Here is a 16510-nt window from a genome sequence, read left to right as displayed (position 1 = left end):
TTTAATCTGAATATATATGTAATATTTTATCTAAAAACTTTATCCTTAACATAAGACCATAGCACTTTATAAAATGCAGTGTGTTTTAAAAATGACATTCTTGGGCTGGGGCGATGACTCAGCAGTTAAGAGCACTGACTGCTCTTCCAGAGTACCCAGGTTCAATTCCCAGCACCCACATGGCAGCTCATAACTGTCTGTAACTCCAGTTCCAGGGGACCCAACACCCATAGCAAACACCAGTGCTCATAAAATAAAAGTAAATAACATTTAAAAAGTGGCATTCTTAACCATGGAGATGCATGTCTGTAATACCACAATTTGGGAGGCAAAGGCAGAAAGATCAGGAATTCAAGGCTAGCCCCAAGCTATGTAATTTATTTGAAGGCAAGCCTGGGCTACATGAAATCTTGTCTCAAAATAAACAACTGTACAAACAAATAAATGAATAGAAATCACACTTTTGAAACATCGGAAGGCAGAGATATGGTTGAGTCCATTTCTCCATGTCGCAAAAACTTGTCAAAGTGTAGTGGCTCCTTTTCCAGCCCATAGCATCCTACAGTTTCTACACACCTCTCTCTTTGCAAATGAAAAACGGTTTTGAGACTGGCTCCAGACTTGGGGCCTTCTGCCTGAGTGTCGAGTGCTCCAGTTCCAGGTGTCACCAGCACTCCCTCCACAAAACAGTTTCTGCTTCCTGTCAGCTCCGTGAACTTGTATTCTGTTTACTCTATGTAAGGAAGGAACTTCATATTTTCCACTTCTTACATATAAATTACTGAATTCAAATTTATAAAATGATAGGGAAAAAGCCTAAAATATAAGGATTTGGTTTTTGTTATTTTTTCCAAGAAGCAAATCCTTTTTCTTTTTTCCTTCGAATCTAAGACTTCAGGAAATTTCAACATGATTTAGTAGCGTGGATCTCATTAACACAATAGCAGATTATTGTGTAAATATTGGCAGGCCTGGAGAACTCCACACAGTTTTTGTGATATAAGAAACTAGCATTTAACCATTAGTACTGCTATCCTAATTTCATTAGCATGGCTTTTTTACACACTTTCTCCAGTGACGCAAATGCAGACCCATGGCTGCCTCCTCTCCTCATTACTTCTGTTGGACAGGCCACCCTTATCGCTTGCCAAAGAAAACCCCACAGTTCCATAGACTTCATTTCAAGGTCTCCTGTGTCCTCCTTAGACCACCAGTAGCTTTGTCTCTTCAAGATTAGAAATTGGACACTTCTTTTTGATGGTTAACAAACCAGACTCTTGTTACTTGACGTCCTACCAACAATGTAGCAAACAGCAGATTGCCAAGCAACATCACTGCATATACAACAGTAGGTCCAGTCAGAACGCATGCTGGGAACAGGGGCCCAATTAGTGGTTTCCTGGTTTGTTTTTTTAATCAAGCTTTATGAGATTTACATCAAGGTGTGATTAGAAGTCTCTGCAGGGCAGATGGTTGAAAACAGGTGTATTTTCCTTTATATCTATATACTAAAGTGGCAAAAGGCTCACTGAACTTTGGGTATTTCTGTGCTCTCCTGTAACTGGTTCCAGAAAAGTCAGGTTAAAATACAGAGCTTCGGGCTCAGATGTCTATTATTCTTTCACGCTCATCAGTTCCATGAATCTGTTAAAATGAGGAGTTTATCTGATTCTACCGACATCCCTGGTTCTCACTTGTGAATTTCCACCCATCTCCCTCCCCTCGCCCCATATACACTTTTTGTGCTATATTTTAGGAGATGCTGGTGGTTTTTGCTTTTTGTTTGGTTTGGTTTTTTGTTTTTTGTTTTTAACCTCATTTCTCTTCCCTTCTGTTCTCTGGGTTTTGTAATTTATTTTTGTAACCTTTCCAGTGATGTCCTGTGGCTTATGCTAACATATGATAAATAAATCACATGGTTGTGCTTACAGAACGACCTTCTGACATCAGATCATACTTAGGAGAAGCTGAGCGCTTGTTTGGATCTCTCTGTTGTTGCTCTTAGGAACTATGGTGTGAACTCTGCTCTTTTCCCTCTTGTCCCTCGAACGTCAGTGCTTTTGAAAAATGAAATGTTCTAAACTTCTTCATTGTTATCCTGAATAGTTAAATAGATCCCATCACTATCCCCCCCCATCTCCCAGCTCCCACTCATGTCCTTTGTAATGCTTTAAACGCAGGACGCCATTAGTGCTACCAGTAGGTGTCTGGCTATAGGGCCAGCCACTGGAGCATGGCAGCCTGCCAGGGGCCGCTTCCCTAAAGAAAACTGACTCCCCCTCCCACACAGCCAACAACTGCCAAGAGCTATTCTGTTAGCTGTGGTGCTTGCTGAGCCCACCACCACCCCCCTGACCCCCACCTGCCACCACCACCACCCCGTGACCTCCCCAGTGTGCTGGCCTTTTGGCTGGTTTGATCTTGTACTGGTTTTGTGAAGGCAGCCAGGGAAACTGAGAGCTCATCCATGCAGTAGTTATCATGTCCAGAAAGCATATTTTGAAGCAATCCCCCCAAGCCGCTTCCATGGCATCCTTGGGCCTTTGTGACAGTGGGTGTGATATGGAGGTCCCACTGGGAGCTGAGCTCCACAGGCACTTGTGTTCTGTGTTTGACCAGTTGTGACTCTATGAACTACCATACACTGCAAAAAGAAGCTTCTCTGAGAAGGGCGAACACGTATACTAATCCCTTTTATAAAGCTAACTAGTAGATTTGTGTTTTAAATCTATTTTACTCGAGTCTTCATTTTAGAAAATATACTTCAGAAGTAGGACTTGTCTTAACTTCTTGGTTACTCTACTCCGGGTGCTGGGAACCAAGCTCTGGGCCTCTAGAAGAGCTGCAAGCACTCTTAACCATCAAATCATCTCCAACCCAAACTATGTTGCTTTTAATGAAACTCCAACAGCAGTTTTTAACTTCAAACATTTGAACATGCTGCAACCCAAATGCACTATGTTGACACTTATATGAGGAACAACCATGAGAAATTACTAAAGTTTGTTTTCCACAATTAAACCATTGTTTCTATAAAAGCATAAAAAAGTTACTGCTGCTCATAGCATACAGTAGTATTGAGTCCAGGCAGAGGTGTTTCAGGTAGCATTCCTAAGCCATGTGGCTTGATGCTATACGCAGGGTGGTATGTTGAGAACCAAGGCTTCAGTAGAGCCACATGCTACACCACAGGCAAGTGCTGACAGAACCCCTCAGGTTCATCAATTAATTTTCGAGTGTGCTACTTTCAGAACCCCTTTACTGCTACCAAAGGTTTTGAGACATCCACATTCAGTGACAGGAACTTACAGAGTTTGTTTACTCATTAAATGAGTTCTTTTCTCAAATACATTTATTTGTATTCACTTCTAATGTATCCTGTTCTTACTACTTTAATAATTCTTGACCTGAATGCAGATGTTCATATGTTCTCAGTGTTTTTCAGCTTAACACTTCTGTTGCCCTAGCTTCATATTTGTATCCTATATTGCTTGAATTCCAGTCTAAGGTGTCTAAATGAAATCAGGATGTTTGCGTATTACATGGACACTTACATTGGTTTATGCTATGTTTTGAAAAGCTCTCAAACCTTTGTTTTTATTTGAAGAGCATAATTAACTATTCATTCTATCAGTTCAGCCATGTGAGCTGTCCATGCTTTCTTTCCTTGGCTGAGAATGTAATCTCCTCATCCTGCAAAGCGGAAGTGGCGATAAGCTAGTTCAAGGGACTTGGTTTGGGTTTATGTGGATCAGGTCAGTGTGCACTGTGCCCTGATGTCGTTCAGATGCTTTGCACATAAAACAGTAGAAGCAAAGGGAGACCTATTTTAGATAATGACATACCTCAGTGTATTCTTTTAGGTTGTTCAAGGAAATAAGGAAGGAAGAAGAAGGCTTTCTTATAACTGAATTATTATCTCTTGGCTTTTGCTTAGGGTGTTCCAGTAATGGCAATCAGAAACAAAATGTTATCAGAAGGGCTGGATCCAGACCTCCTTGAGTAAGTAATATTTCTAATTGACAAGGTACTAAATCTGACAGTTGTAACAAAAAATATTTCAGGCTCTCTCTACTGTTTCCTGTACAGTGTTTTATAGTTGAGAATGTCATTATCATAAATTGTGCCCCTATATTAAAAAAAAAAAGAAAGAAAGGAAAGGAAAGGAAATATCTAGGCTACTATAACCAACCCTTCAAGAAATGAAATTCATTGATGAAACTTGTCAGAATTTGGTAGACAGGCATCTGGGATTTTTGTTGTTTTTTCCCATGCTGACTTTTCCTTTGGGGTGATATGTTAAGACATTGTACACCTCTTTTTTACTTAAGCTCATAATAAATAAGAAATTATTTTATGGTGACCTAAATTAAGAAAGGCTGAGAAGTAACTTGGATCAACAATATCCTAGGTGCACACTAATGGTAATTATGAAACAGATGCCAATTTGAATGTGTATTATATTTTTTTTAGAAATGCTAAGAAATCACAGCTCAAAACTTGATAATAATTCATTCCATCTAAGACAGCGTGACCATGCCGTTCATTTCAATAAATTATATCTCTTAATGGCTTCCTCACAAGCCTTCTGCTTTACAAGTCTCCAGATACTTGTAAAGACTCTGTCTAGTTGGCGCTTTTGTTCACTCCTGTGTTACCCGGGCATTCAAACTGTGCTAGCAGTATGCTTTTGGAATTTTTCTTGGCTCCAGCACTTCAGGAAAAGGTGTGCATTTTGGAAATGAAAGACCATAAAAGTCATCTTCTCATATTTTATCTTCAAAAATGTGAAATTCAAGAATGCCTTAAAAGCTGCCAACAATGGATTTTCCAACATGTATGTTCATTTGGTTTGTTTCCAAATGGCAAAAGGGTTGACTACAATAGCATGGCTTGGTGATTGAGCAAAGCGTATCTGGAATGTTTAATATGTGTTCTGGAGATTGTTTCTGACATTTTAAAAGTAGATGGATTGTGGCATGCATTTTAATAAGAATTGAACATTTGGATCTCATCTATTTTAGTACTTGATTTGTATGATCATAAGTACATTTACCTTCGATAGGGATTCTTTCTGCTTCTAGAAATAGGCAATAGGCCGTAAATAATAATAAAGCTCAAAAATGCCCTTTAAAATGATGATGTTGCACTCTGCAGAGACGGAAAGTCAGTGTCCCATTTGCATCCCACAGGCTGGGTATGGTCTTCTGGTACTGGTATTTCATTCCTCTCTCCCAGAGGAAGCCTACTTGGTGGTTCTTTTACTCACACTACTCACACTAGCAACCTGAAGATAACTTTGCTTCTTCCCTCTTCCACATGCCTACATGCCTATTGCTGTTGGTTCTGGCTCTCATCATTTCTCATCTGAATTATTACAGTAGCACCCGATTTGTGTCTGTGCTCTCTTTCACTCCATCCTGGCAAAGCCAAGTATATCTGTTCATTACTCCACTCTTGCCTTCAACATACAGTGTCTAACTGCTGCATGGAAATACTTTCCCCATTGTGTCCAGAGTATTTTTCATGCTCTTGCTGGTTCTGTACATGTTCATTTTGTGCAGCCATTGCAAATGACCTGCATTTCTCTAGATAGATCATCTTTCTATTCCCTTATGGCATATTTATATGCTGTTTTAACTCTCTTAGGGCTCCTTCCCCCCCCCATCTTAGTGGTCTAGCTAACTTCTTATTCTATGAGGGTATTAGGTATTATCACCTTAAGAGAGCTGTAAGTAGTGAGGGGAGAAACCCTTACACACCCGGTGTGCTCTTATATCACCCTTAACAAATGTGCGTGTGTGTCATTGTCTGTAAATGTTGAGAAACATTCAGCTGTCAGGTGGATGCCAAGTTGGAGGGTAGAATTCCAGTAATATCATGGCCTTACAGAAACGCTGCTCCCCAACCACAGCCTGCAGGCTGACTTCTGACCCATTGCCTCATAGCTTCATGCCACTAACCACCAGGGGCACTGGTCAGAGTGAATTGATGCACTTCAGCAATCACCACTCCAATCATTTCCACCTCCATGTCGCTTAGTGTGAACGTAAGCCACCTTGTTCACAGAGGAATTCTGGTGCTGTGAAATTGGGGTTACACAAGTTAGGGACCTTCACTTGGGGAGAGAAGTTTGACGTGATGTTCATGAAGGAAATGTCCTATCCAAGGAGAACATAGTTTTATTTGGAATCTTAGGTACAAAATAAACCTCATCCAAGGACTTTGAGTAAAGAGTGTCCTGATTCTCTTTTCTTTAAAAGTATAAACATACACTTTCTGGTTTTATTAGCTCCAGGTAGTAAGACAAACTCATATAACTGTTGGAAGAGCTAGTCTAGATCTGTCTGGTCTGGACAGAGAACAGAACTGAAGTCAAGGGAGAAATAAACACCAGTCACTAAGCCTGTTGTCGAACTTGCTGTTGTAATCAAAAGCTGGAAGCCAAAAAGCACACTGTTTTTTTTTTTTGTTTAAGATTTATTTAATTATTATATGTACAGTATTCTGTCTGCATGTATGAAGAAGGTACCAGATCTCATTATAGACAGTCGTGAGCCACCATGTGGTTGCTGGGAATTGAACTCAGGACCTCTGGAAGAGTAGTCAGTGTTCTTAACCTCTTGAACCATCTCTCCAGCCCAAAAGCACACTGTCTTAAAGTAAAAGTTACATGATAAAGCCTGGCAGTTTTGCTGGAAAATTATGCCTATCCTTGAATTTGATATGTCTACAAAATTGATATGTCTACAAAATGTTTGATAAGTACTGAAACTTCTAATTTTTTTAATCCTCAGCTTCTCAAAATTAGTTTTGGTGCTGCTGGCATAAAAAGACATTGGAATGTCACTGCCAGCTTAAGGGAAAAATTGAAACTTCTAATTAATCTTTATTCAGAGATTAATTAATGTTATATCCAGAAATACAGAATGAGTAGATCATGCTTTTAAAATTCCCTCAATCGATGCCTAGATTTTCTTACCAGGAAACAGAAGTTTCACCCTGCTCAGAAGAAATACCAGTATTACCTAGTAATGACTACATTTGTGCCTCTGGGATGACAGATGGGCCTTTGGTCCAGGGCAACTCAGGAGCGAGTTCATGGTGATTAAGGGAGGCCCAGGCGACACTGCACTAGAGACTGAAAGTCTACCCTGCCACTTTCTGTCTCTGGAACCATGGATTGATCTATAAATGGAAAATAAAATGGTTCGGTTCCTCAGTAATGATATAGATGCTCAGTAGAGCTCTGGACAAGCAGTGCGTGTCTAGTGACTGTTCCCTGTGATTTGTGAATGTTCTAAACCATGGATTTACCACGCTTTGGGGCCACAACTTCTTTATAATCCTGAGTTGACTGTGTACCATCATGACATATTTCATACACACAATATGAACTTTTAAAATTATACCCAGTTTTTTCAAACTGGAGGTCTCTATTTCCAATTATGTAGCAAAGAACAAACTTTATTTTTACCCTGTGTTGGGGATCGGATCTGGAGCTGAGCAAACTAGTAGGCTGCTACTCACCTGGGCTCCAGCGTATCTGTCCTGGCTGGTTTTATGTCAACTTGACACAAGCCAGAGTCATCAGAGAGGAGGGAGCCTCGATTGAGAGAATGCCTCCGTAAGACCTGGTGACATTTCAACTGATTAAAAGTAGATCTCAATTCCAAAATATAGGTGGGATTTATTTGGTCTGGTTTTTAATTGCAGTTCTTAACTGATTACTGGCAGCTATCAGCTAGAATGTATGGGACATTTGTGTTGAGGCATGTACCTAGAATGTATGGGACATTTGTGTTGGGACATGTACCTAGGACTCACAAATCATAAGTACACACTCCACCAATGAGATACACTGTCATCCCAACTTTGTCTGATTTTTTTAACTTTTATTATTTTGAAAATTAAACACATAAGTTGTATTTTTCTTTTAATCATTTCTACTCCTCCTTCTTCCCTTCAACTCCTTCTGTGCCCACCAGCTCCCTCCAATTTATGGCCCCTTCTATAATTTATATATACATATTTATAATGCCTATGTATATATGCACCCACACATATATACTAACTGTAGTACATGTGCATATGCACATGTGTATATATTCTAACTATATATAAATATATGTATACACACATATATCCATCCTACTTAATCCATTTAGTGTTGTTCGTATGTATATGTTTTAGACTAACCATTTGGGATTGGATAACCCAATTTTCCTTCTCACAGCTGCCATTGATTGCCTGTAGCTGTTCATCTAGGGGTGGAGTCTTGAGGTTTGTGTTTCGCTGGTACTGTCTCTGTTCAGAGCCCTAGAGTTTTTCTTCCCTCCAGTGTGCCTGTTGCTATAACGTAGAGCTCTGACAGACCACTAACTTACAACAATATCATAGGACATCATAATTTTATTATGACATTGAAAACCTATAGGATAGCCATTTGAGTAAATACTCCATCCCCTCTACCACCTTCTGTTCAGCCATAGTTATTCTAACAATATTTTGGTATACTGTTTTCATTAAATTCAGCGGCTTTAGATGTAAAGAAAATTAAAAAGTGATTTTAAACTAACTGCATATTTTCCCAAAGAATGTTTATTTGAATTTTATATCCTTTAAGTGCCTGTGGTTTTAAACACAAAGTTAAGTCTTCATTTACAGAAAAAAATTAAATCAGCAATGTATGTATTTTAAAACTCTCTTCATTTAAACTAGCTTGAGCACAAAGGGAAGTTACTGGTTCCGAGCTGAGAAGTACAGACAGTGGACAGCATGGAGAGGCCAGAGACTCAGGGCTGGATGGCTGCAGACATCGTCCTCTCCTCCCTTCTCAATACACCATAGGCTTCCTACTGCTAGGGTCTTCCCTGCTGGGATCCGAGAAAGGGAACCAACAGGAATTTTTAGGTTTTGCCAGTGAATAAAAAGAATGTTTCTTCTGCTCCATAACCCAAAGCTGGTTTCTAAAGTAACATTCTGATTGCACATGCTTGAGTCCCCACAAAAACATCTTGCTATAATTGACCAGGCCTGTATCATGTGACTGACATACGAAGTGGGTAGGATTGGGAAAATTACTGTTAGGAAAATGGTTGTCCTAACACCACAATCTGCAGATTCAATGTGATTCCCCCAGTCATAGTTCTAGTATCATTCTTCAAAGAAGTAGAAAACCGTCTTAAAATTCATTTGGAAGTACAAAAGATCCCGGGTAGGAAAGACAATCCACAACGAAGGGAGTGAGGCTGGAGGCATCACCATACCTGATTCCTGTTTATTCTGAGAGCCATAATAATGACACATATGTCAGTAGAACAGAATGGAGACTCAAGTTAAACCCACATAGCAACAGACACCTGGTTTGTAACAAAGATGACGAAAATATACACTAGAGGAAAAAACAGCCTCTGTAATAAATGGCGATGGAAAGTAGGAATTGACATGTTGAAGAATGAAAGTATTCTCTTTCCTTCTGCCTCTGCCTCTGCCTCTCTCCTCTCTCCTCTCTCCTATCCTCTCTCCTCTCTCCTCTCTCCTTGTTCCTTCCTCCCACTTCCATCCGTGTGTGCGTGTGTGCGTGTGTGTGCGTGTGTGTGTGTTCCAAATGGATAAAAGGGCTTAATGTAAGACCCAGAATTCTAAAATATTTAGAGGAAATCACTTTAGGGCAGGGGCTTTCTGAATAGGAATATGGAGCTCTATAGGCAAAGGAGACAGTAACCCAGTGAATAGACAGCTTACAGAATGGGAGAAGATCTTTGCTAACTGCACATTTCATGGAAGACTAACATCTACAATCTGCAAAAACTCCAAAACAAAGCAAAACAAAACTGAGCAACGAACAACTGCCTGTAATCCCAGCTCCAAGAGGTCTGATACCCTCCCCCGGCCTCTGTAGGCACACAAGCCCACACTCAGTCCTTAATTAAATATGAATTCCTTTCTTAAAAAGATAAATATGGCCGGGCAGTGGTAGTGCACACCTTTAATCCCAGCACTCGGGAGGCAGAGGCAGGTGGATCTCTGTGAGTTCAAGGCCAGCCTGGTCTACAGAGTGAGTTCCAACACAGCCAGAACTGTTACACAGAGAAACCTTGTCTTAGCAATAACAAAGATGAATATATTGTCTCTTAGTTATAGTTCCTGGGCTATATATAGATACATGTAATCAATCATACGTGTGTATATGGCATGAAAATAGAAGCAGAGCCATCAAGGGGAACAAAACTGACAAGGGTGGGAGACTGTACTCAACATGCAGTCTATACTTGTGTGAGATGTCCTTCTGTGACATAGTGCCATGCACAAGAAATACACATAGTGAAATCCCTTAAGGTGCACAATTTCCATATGCCCCAGAAACATGTATTCATTGAAAAATTTGTACACAGATATTCACGGTGTACAAAGTAGTAAAACAACCTTGATGTCTTCCATTAGATGATGGATAAGCAAAATGTGGTGTATGTGTACAATAGAATACTATTCACCAGGAAAAATAATGACATGCAGTAATGCTGCAACACGGATAAACTTTTAATATACCATGCTAGTTGAAAGAACCCAGGCACAGTGGATGGGCATCCTACGATCTCATTTATGTGAGATGTCCTGAACAGGCAGATCTTCAGAAAAAAGGAGCACATTATCAATTACCAGAGGTGGGGGGAAAGCAGCTACTTCAGGGCAAGAGCCCAGGGGTTTTCACGTTAGCCCTGAAGGAACTTAGATCCTTGCATATAGGTGTGTGATGCTGAGGCTCACATAATACAAGTGACATTCATTAGTGCGTACTGTGAACCAGGTGCTGTTCAATACTTTACAGTTATTAATGTTGTCATCGTGTTACTCCTGTCAGATATCTGGGCACAGAGTGCTAATCTCTGCCACGTTGCTTGACATGGAAGTGTCAGGCTGACATTGGGACGGCATGGTCCTAGAGTTTGTGTCCCCAGCCGCTGTACAGTGTAGCAGCATGTGGATCCATGGATGGCTGCACTCAGCATTTTTCCTTTTTAACATATGCTATTTGTAGAAATTGATGTATTTCCATCACTCACACCCTATTGCTCTCTCTTATTCTGTTTTCCTTTCTTTGCTAATGTCCATGATTTATTTTCATATATTTACAGATGAGAAAATATGATACTCTTTGGGGGGCTGGCTTATTTCACTTAACATGATGGTCTCTAGTTCCTTGCAGATGACATAATCTCTTCCTTCATTGTTGCTAAAATTCCATTATGTGTATATACCACATTTTATTTATCAGTCCACTGATGGAACACCTAGGCTGACTCTATGACTTGGCTGTTGTCAGTAGTATAGTAATAAACATGCAAGTACAGGTATTGCAATGGGTAGCTGATTTTTGTTCTTTTGGTCATGTACTCAAAAGTGGTATGTATGCATCATATGGAAATTGTATTTGTCTGTTTTTGAGAAACTTCCATACAGATTTTCCCTGTGAATAGATATTCCTACCAGCAATAAATAAGCTTGCCCATCCCCCACCCCCCTCACACAGAGGAATAAATAGCTACAAGTAGGAAAGGAAGAAGTCAGGTCACCATCTGTTTATGGATGAGATGATCTTACAGTTTAAAGACCCAAAAGACTCCCACTAGAAGACTCTTCTTCACTTTCAGCAAAGTAGCTGGTTACAGAATGCATGTGTTGGTTGCCAGGAGCTGAGGGGATAGAAATGCAGAGTACCCGCTGGTGGATAAAGGTTTGTTTTTTTCCACTCACAAAAAACACAATGAAAAGAACCAGCTAAGAAATCAACCCCATTTACAATAGCCTCAAAAGAAACCTAAGCATAACTATTCCCAAAGATGTTGATGACAATGAAAACTACAAATCACCAGAGACAACAATTGTAGAAGGTCAAGACGATGGGATGACCTCTTATGTTTGTGGCTCAGAAGAATTAATATTATTTAAATGATCACGTTACACACTACATTTTATTAAGTTTTGCTCCTTTCTAGACTTAACTCTATTTAACTTTGTTTTTTTCAGTTTTGTTTGTTTTGGTTTTGGTTTTTTGAGACAGGGTTTCTCTGTGTAGCTCTTAGCTGTCCTGCAACTCACTGTAGACCAGGCTGGCCTGAAACTCACAGAGATCCGTCTGCCTCTGCCTCCTGAGTGCTGGGATTAAAGGCATGTGCCACCAACGCCTGGCTACCTTTTAACTTTTTTAAATCTGTTTTGGTTTTTTGACACAAGATCTTGCTGGGAAGGCCAGGGTGACCATAACCTCACAGCAATCCTCCTGTTTCATCCTCCCAAATACTAAGATTATAGGCATGTATCACCCTACCCAGCCAACTGTTTCTTATAAATAGCATTTGTTTTAGATAAATATGTACATTCCTTTGTTTGCTTGAGTTGTCAAAGGCACTAATATAATTTCGATGTAGTATTGAAATAATTTGTCCTTTTTTTTAGAATTTTGCATTGCAATGGATTTATTACTTCCTTTGTCATGCCATTATTTGTTTCTTTATTTCATATCATTTTTCCCTCAATATATGTTTTTATTTAAATTAGAAACATGAATGTTTCACATGTCAATCCCAGCTCCCTCTCCCACACCTCCTCCCTTGTCCTTCCACCAGTGCCCCCAGCCCCCCACCCAATTCCCACATCATTCCCTAGGGAGGGTGAGGCCCTTCCAGAGTCTGTCATTTCATCCTGGGCAGGACCTAGGCCCTTCCCCATGTGTCCAGGCTGATGGCTGAGAGGCCATCCAGACTCTATGAATGTAGTGTCAGTGAGGAGGCCACAGAAATCACTGGGACCTTGGGTAGTAGATCAGTGTTTACCATGGTGTATGAATGATCTTTGGGAGCCTATTCCAAGTAATTTTGTCCTTTAAAATAAACAAAAATGGAAGGCGGATGTGCTGATGGTCTCCTTTAATCCCAGCACCTGGGAGACAGAGGCAGGCAGATATCTATGAGTTTGAGGCCAGCCTAGTCTACATAGTGAGTTTCAGAGCTACATGGTAAGACCCTGTCTCAGAAAAAAAACAAAACAAAACAACGGAGACATTAAGTATTAGCAGAGAGAAACTTAATGGGAAGAACGGGCTCTGTGTTGTACCTCCTGCTTCTAGGGCCGTTGCGACTGTGAAGGCTGCTGAAGCTGATGGGCCTGCATTGGTATTTTAGGCAGACATAGCATCCATCAGTCAAGCCTGGAAATGCTGCTTCAAACCTTCAGGGCTTTCCTTTTTTGGGTACATGTGACTACCTTAAAGACATAGTCTAAAATTGCTCCGCAGAGTACATTTGTTTATATTTGACAAGTAGAAGTAGTGCCACATTTTAGCCATAAAAGTAGCAAGTAGACTATATATTCCCTCATTTTAGTGATAATTTCTACTCAGTTAATAATAACCAAGGGACCCGAGTCAGGAATAAATCTGGTCATTTAAATTAGGAACACATAGCAATCTCATTATTCTTCCTTTTCTCTCTTGGTTTCTCCAATTGTATCCTTTCTTGTTGAATTTGCTTTCTGATAAAAGTGAATAGAAGCTAAGTATAGTGCATCAGTGTTGAGTAGGATTTCCTGGCACAAACACTACTGATGCCCATTGGAAACAACTGTCTTGGGGGGATGTGGGCATGTGGGGGTACATGTTTCTGTGTGTGGAGCACGTATGGGTGTACATGCACACATGCTTATCCACTGGAGGTCAGAGGACAGTATATGTGTCGTTCCTCCTTTTGTTTGAGACAAAGGCTCTCATTGCCCTGGAACTTCACCAAGCAGGTTAGACTAACTGACCAGAAAGCTGCAAGAATTCACCTGTCTTCACCTCCCTCTCACAACAATGTGTCACCATTTCTGGCTTTTTGCATGGTTTTGGGAGATCCAAACTCAGGTCCTAATGCTTGCAAGACAAATGCTTTACCAAATGAGCCATCTGTCCAACCCCTCAAAGTGACTTGTAATAGCCCTATCAAGTTTTCATTTTTTGTTTAGTATAGCACACTCATACAAAGTTGGGGTATTTCCTGTTGTGCTGTCTTTGAGATGGTATTTCTTAAACCATCTCATCCTTTTTATATTCATTCTCTAGAGGAAAAACAAAACAACAACAAAAAACTCTTCTTTAGAGACCATGCCCTCCTCCCCCACAGAATTTCCACATTGCCTATGCTTCTTAGCTATTCGTGAACTCCTTTCTGCTTCTGAGTTTCCACAGCTTTCATTTCTTTCCATTCCTAACTTCCCCGTCTGTGCCCCAGTGTGCACTTGAGGCAGCAGGGACTTAACACTGGTCATGCCAGCCTATACACATCACATCTCTGTCTGTGGCAGTCTCCATGGTAATGAGATGCAGGGAATGCTGGGGCTCAAGTAGCACTTGATCCCCATGAGTGGGCAAAAGTCAGAGGCAGCACACTGGGGTTCAGTGCTGAAGGTTCCTGCAAGGAACACAAACCTGGCAGATTTATTAGCCACAGTACACCAAGACGAACCTAACTTACAGTTTGTAAGTGCTTGCTTTCAGTTAGAACAACCTTTAAATTTTTCTCTTTTTTTTTTTTCTTTTCAGGAAGCCAGACGCTCCAGTGCCTAATGGTGCATGTGACAAGGCCACAGAAGAAAGCTCCGATAGTGAGTCTTCCTTCAGTGACTGAGTTGGATTAGGATGAGCATTGCATAGATGTGTGTATTTTACATCCTGTGGGAGCGCGAGACTCTGGCTTTAGGGACGAAATCATCAGCTGGCAACCACACACCTGCCCCAGCCTTCCTCTGTCCAAAAAATGAAATTAAATAAACCTTTGTTAACCAAATAAAATCCTCTGAGATTAAAAATAGATGACCGAAATTGCTGTGAGTGACACTAGGATGGACTCTGTGAACATCTAAAATGAGTTAGTTTGAGCTTATTGATCAAAGTAGACTTTATGTAAAAATAAGAGAATGTGACTAACTGTTCAATTTAGTGAATATGTTAGTTTGAAGATCATTGCACACATTTGTTTTATAAGTTTTTTGAAGAACGTTCTGGCGGAAAGTAACACTAGACTAAGATTCTCTGTCATGGTTCATAACTTACACATGCCTGTTATAGAGTTCACTGAGGTATTTAAAAACACATACATCTTTTTATGGCTTGGCCAATAGGTTATATATTATCAAAGCCAGGTGTTTAATTGTATCTGTTACCAAATGGAAGCATTAGAGGTAATTGCTGTATGCTTCAGGAAGAGCAGTTGTCACTGCCATGCACTCCTTTACTGCCTTAACAAAACATTACATTTCTAAAGTAAAAATGTTCTCCCGTCACCCTGCAAGTAAGACTTCATAAGTGGTTACTTAACCATAGCCTAGAAAAGCTTCTAAAGTCCTTAAGTGGAAAGATATACAAAAGCATTTGATTAATAGTGTTCTTAGTTTAGGTTCCCTGAAAGTAGAGCCCGAGAAAAGGTCTTGGGTCTATGTAGGTCATTTGTGAAATTATCCAAGGACATGTAATTGGGAGAACAGGAAGAGCAAGAGGGAGAAAACCAGTGTGAAATACTGTACAGACTGCCAGCTTAGGTTTGAACTCCTGAAGAGCTGCAGGGCTGCTGAAAGCCCCTCCCACAGCCGTCCACTAGACAGAGCTGAAATCCTTAGGCTGCTTCTGTAGCCCACCAGGAAGAAAGTGGCTTTGCAGGGACAGTAGCTGCTCCGCTTCTAGAGCATGCTTTGCTATGGGAAACAAGCTTCCCAATTCGTGAAGATGATCCTGAGACTGTAACAGGATAAAAGACCTGGGTAAGTGTTGTCATGGGTAAATATGAGCTCAGAACTGTCTGCTCCAGATGTGAGAGGAACCAGTAGAAATGAGCAATGAGATGTACAGAGCAGAAAACACATGTTTGACACTGTGTGCCCTAGACTGCCTGGAACTGTCTGAGTTCTGTCTACTCTAGTCTCCAAGGCTTTGAAGAGGGTATCAAGCCATACTCTTAAAAGACTACCCAAGATTAGTGAGACAAGCTATAGTTCCTGTCATTGCAGCTGAACCTAAGGCCCAGACTGATCATCATCTCCTTTCTCTACCAGCCATTTTAGAACAAATGGGAAACTACAGGGGATTCTGAAGAAACTAGAGCTATTATGTATGAAACTGTAATGCTGAAGCTATTGTATATTTGTCAAAATCTAGAGAACTTGCTAGCACAGTGAACCTCAATATAATCTGTAGATTAGCTAAAAATAATACATTAATATTTGTTTATTAATGTAACAAATGTATCACTAAAGCAAGATCTTAAAAATAGGGAAAGTGGGAATGTGGGGTGAGATGAATTTATAGGTTTGTGTCTACCATCTACTTAAAATTCTATAACTTTTAAACTGTGCTAAAATAAAATCTATTGGTTAATAATACATTCAAGTAGCATTTGTCCCACAATTACAAGAACAGATTACACTTGAGAATCAGCCGATGCTTTAGCATTTTAAAGAACTGAGCTGGGAGCTTCGT

General features: G+C 40.3%; 1 protein-coding gene across 5 annotated transcripts in view; it reads left to right on the top strand.

Annotated features, from left to right (window-relative positions):
- Positions 1–14849, top strand: part of Washc3 (WASH complex subunit 3) — a 45351-nt gene extending 30502 nt beyond the window's left edge. For 4 of the 5 annotated variants that reach the window (XM_040755124.1, XM_005067974.4, XM_005067973.4 and 1 more), the window contains 2 exons: positions 3938–4002; positions 14582–14849. In XM_040755124.1, coding sequence (XP_040611058.1) covers positions 3938–4002; positions 14582–14666 — 150 coding nt within the window. In that variant the 3' untranslated portion in view covers positions 14667–14849. The remainder of the gene's footprint in view (positions 1–3937; positions 4003–14581) is intronic. The other variant, XM_040755123.1, reaches the window with a different exon arrangement.
- Positions 14850–16510: the final 1661 nt, after the last annotated feature.

Source organism: Mesocricetus auratus, unplaced genomic scaffold (genome assembly GCF_017639785.1).
Source record: "Mesocricetus auratus isolate SY011 unplaced genomic scaffold, BCM_Maur_2.0 Super-Scaffold_100011, whole genome shotgun sequence".
NCBI lineage: Eukaryota > Metazoa > Chordata > Mammalia > Rodentia > Cricetidae > Mesocricetus > Mesocricetus auratus.
Note: the sequence above shows the minus strand (reverse complement) of the source record. Positions and strands in the feature narration are given on the sequence as shown.